Genomic DNA, 447 nt, shown 5'->3' with positions numbered 1-447 from the left:
AGCTCGTTCTGCAGGCTGACGTACACGCTGCAGAAGCCCTGGTTGTTGGGGGGCGCTTGGTCTGTGGCAGAGACATTCATCAGGTAGCTGGTTTTGGTCTCATAGTCCAGGTAGTCTATGGTTGTGATGAGGCCCGTGCTCTCGTCGATCTCAAACTTCCCTTCTGCGCCTGACACGATTTTGTAGTTCACCAGGCCCCCGTTCCCTGGGGAGGGAGCAGGAACCGTGATGCTGGCTGGACCAAGCACCCTGAAGAGGCAGGCACCACTGATGCCTACCCCCAGCAGAGCCCATCCCACTGGGTTTCAGCCCAGCCAAGCCAGAATCCGCGCAGTGGCTGATCTCGCCAATCTCCCCCACACTGGGTGTTTCTCACCCCTCCTTCCCACCTGTGTCTCGGTCGGTGGCACGGACCACTGCCACCGAGGGCCCTCTTCCTGCTGGCTC

At 60.4% G+C, this 447-nt stretch overlaps 1 protein-coding gene across 4 annotated transcripts in view; it reads right to left on the bottom strand.

Annotated features, from left to right (window-relative positions):
• CDH23 (cadherin-related 23) overlaps positions 1–447 on the bottom strand; it is a 175,373-nt gene that overhangs the window by 37,537 nt on the left and 137,389 nt on the right. For all 4 annotated transcript variants that reach the window (XM_017746350.1, XM_017746345.1, XM_017746343.1 and 1 more), the window contains 2 exons: positions 390–447; positions 1–205 (listed from right to left, as the gene is read on the bottom strand). The exon at positions 1–205 is cut by the window's left edge and continues 211 nt beyond it; the exon at positions 390–447 is cut by the window's right edge and continues 84 nt beyond it. In XM_017746350.1, coding sequence (XP_017601839.1) covers positions 1–205; positions 390–447 — 263 coding nt within the window. The remainder of the gene's footprint in view (positions 206–389) is intronic.

Source organism: Corvus brachyrhynchos, unplaced genomic scaffold, assembly GCF_000691975.1.
Source record: "Corvus brachyrhynchos isolate BGI_N302 unplaced genomic scaffold, ASM69197v1 scaffold279, whole genome shotgun sequence".
NCBI classification, from domain to species: Eukaryota; Metazoa; Chordata; class Aves; order Passeriformes; family Corvidae; genus Corvus; species Corvus brachyrhynchos.
This window is presented reverse-complemented; position numbering and strand designations above follow the sequence as displayed.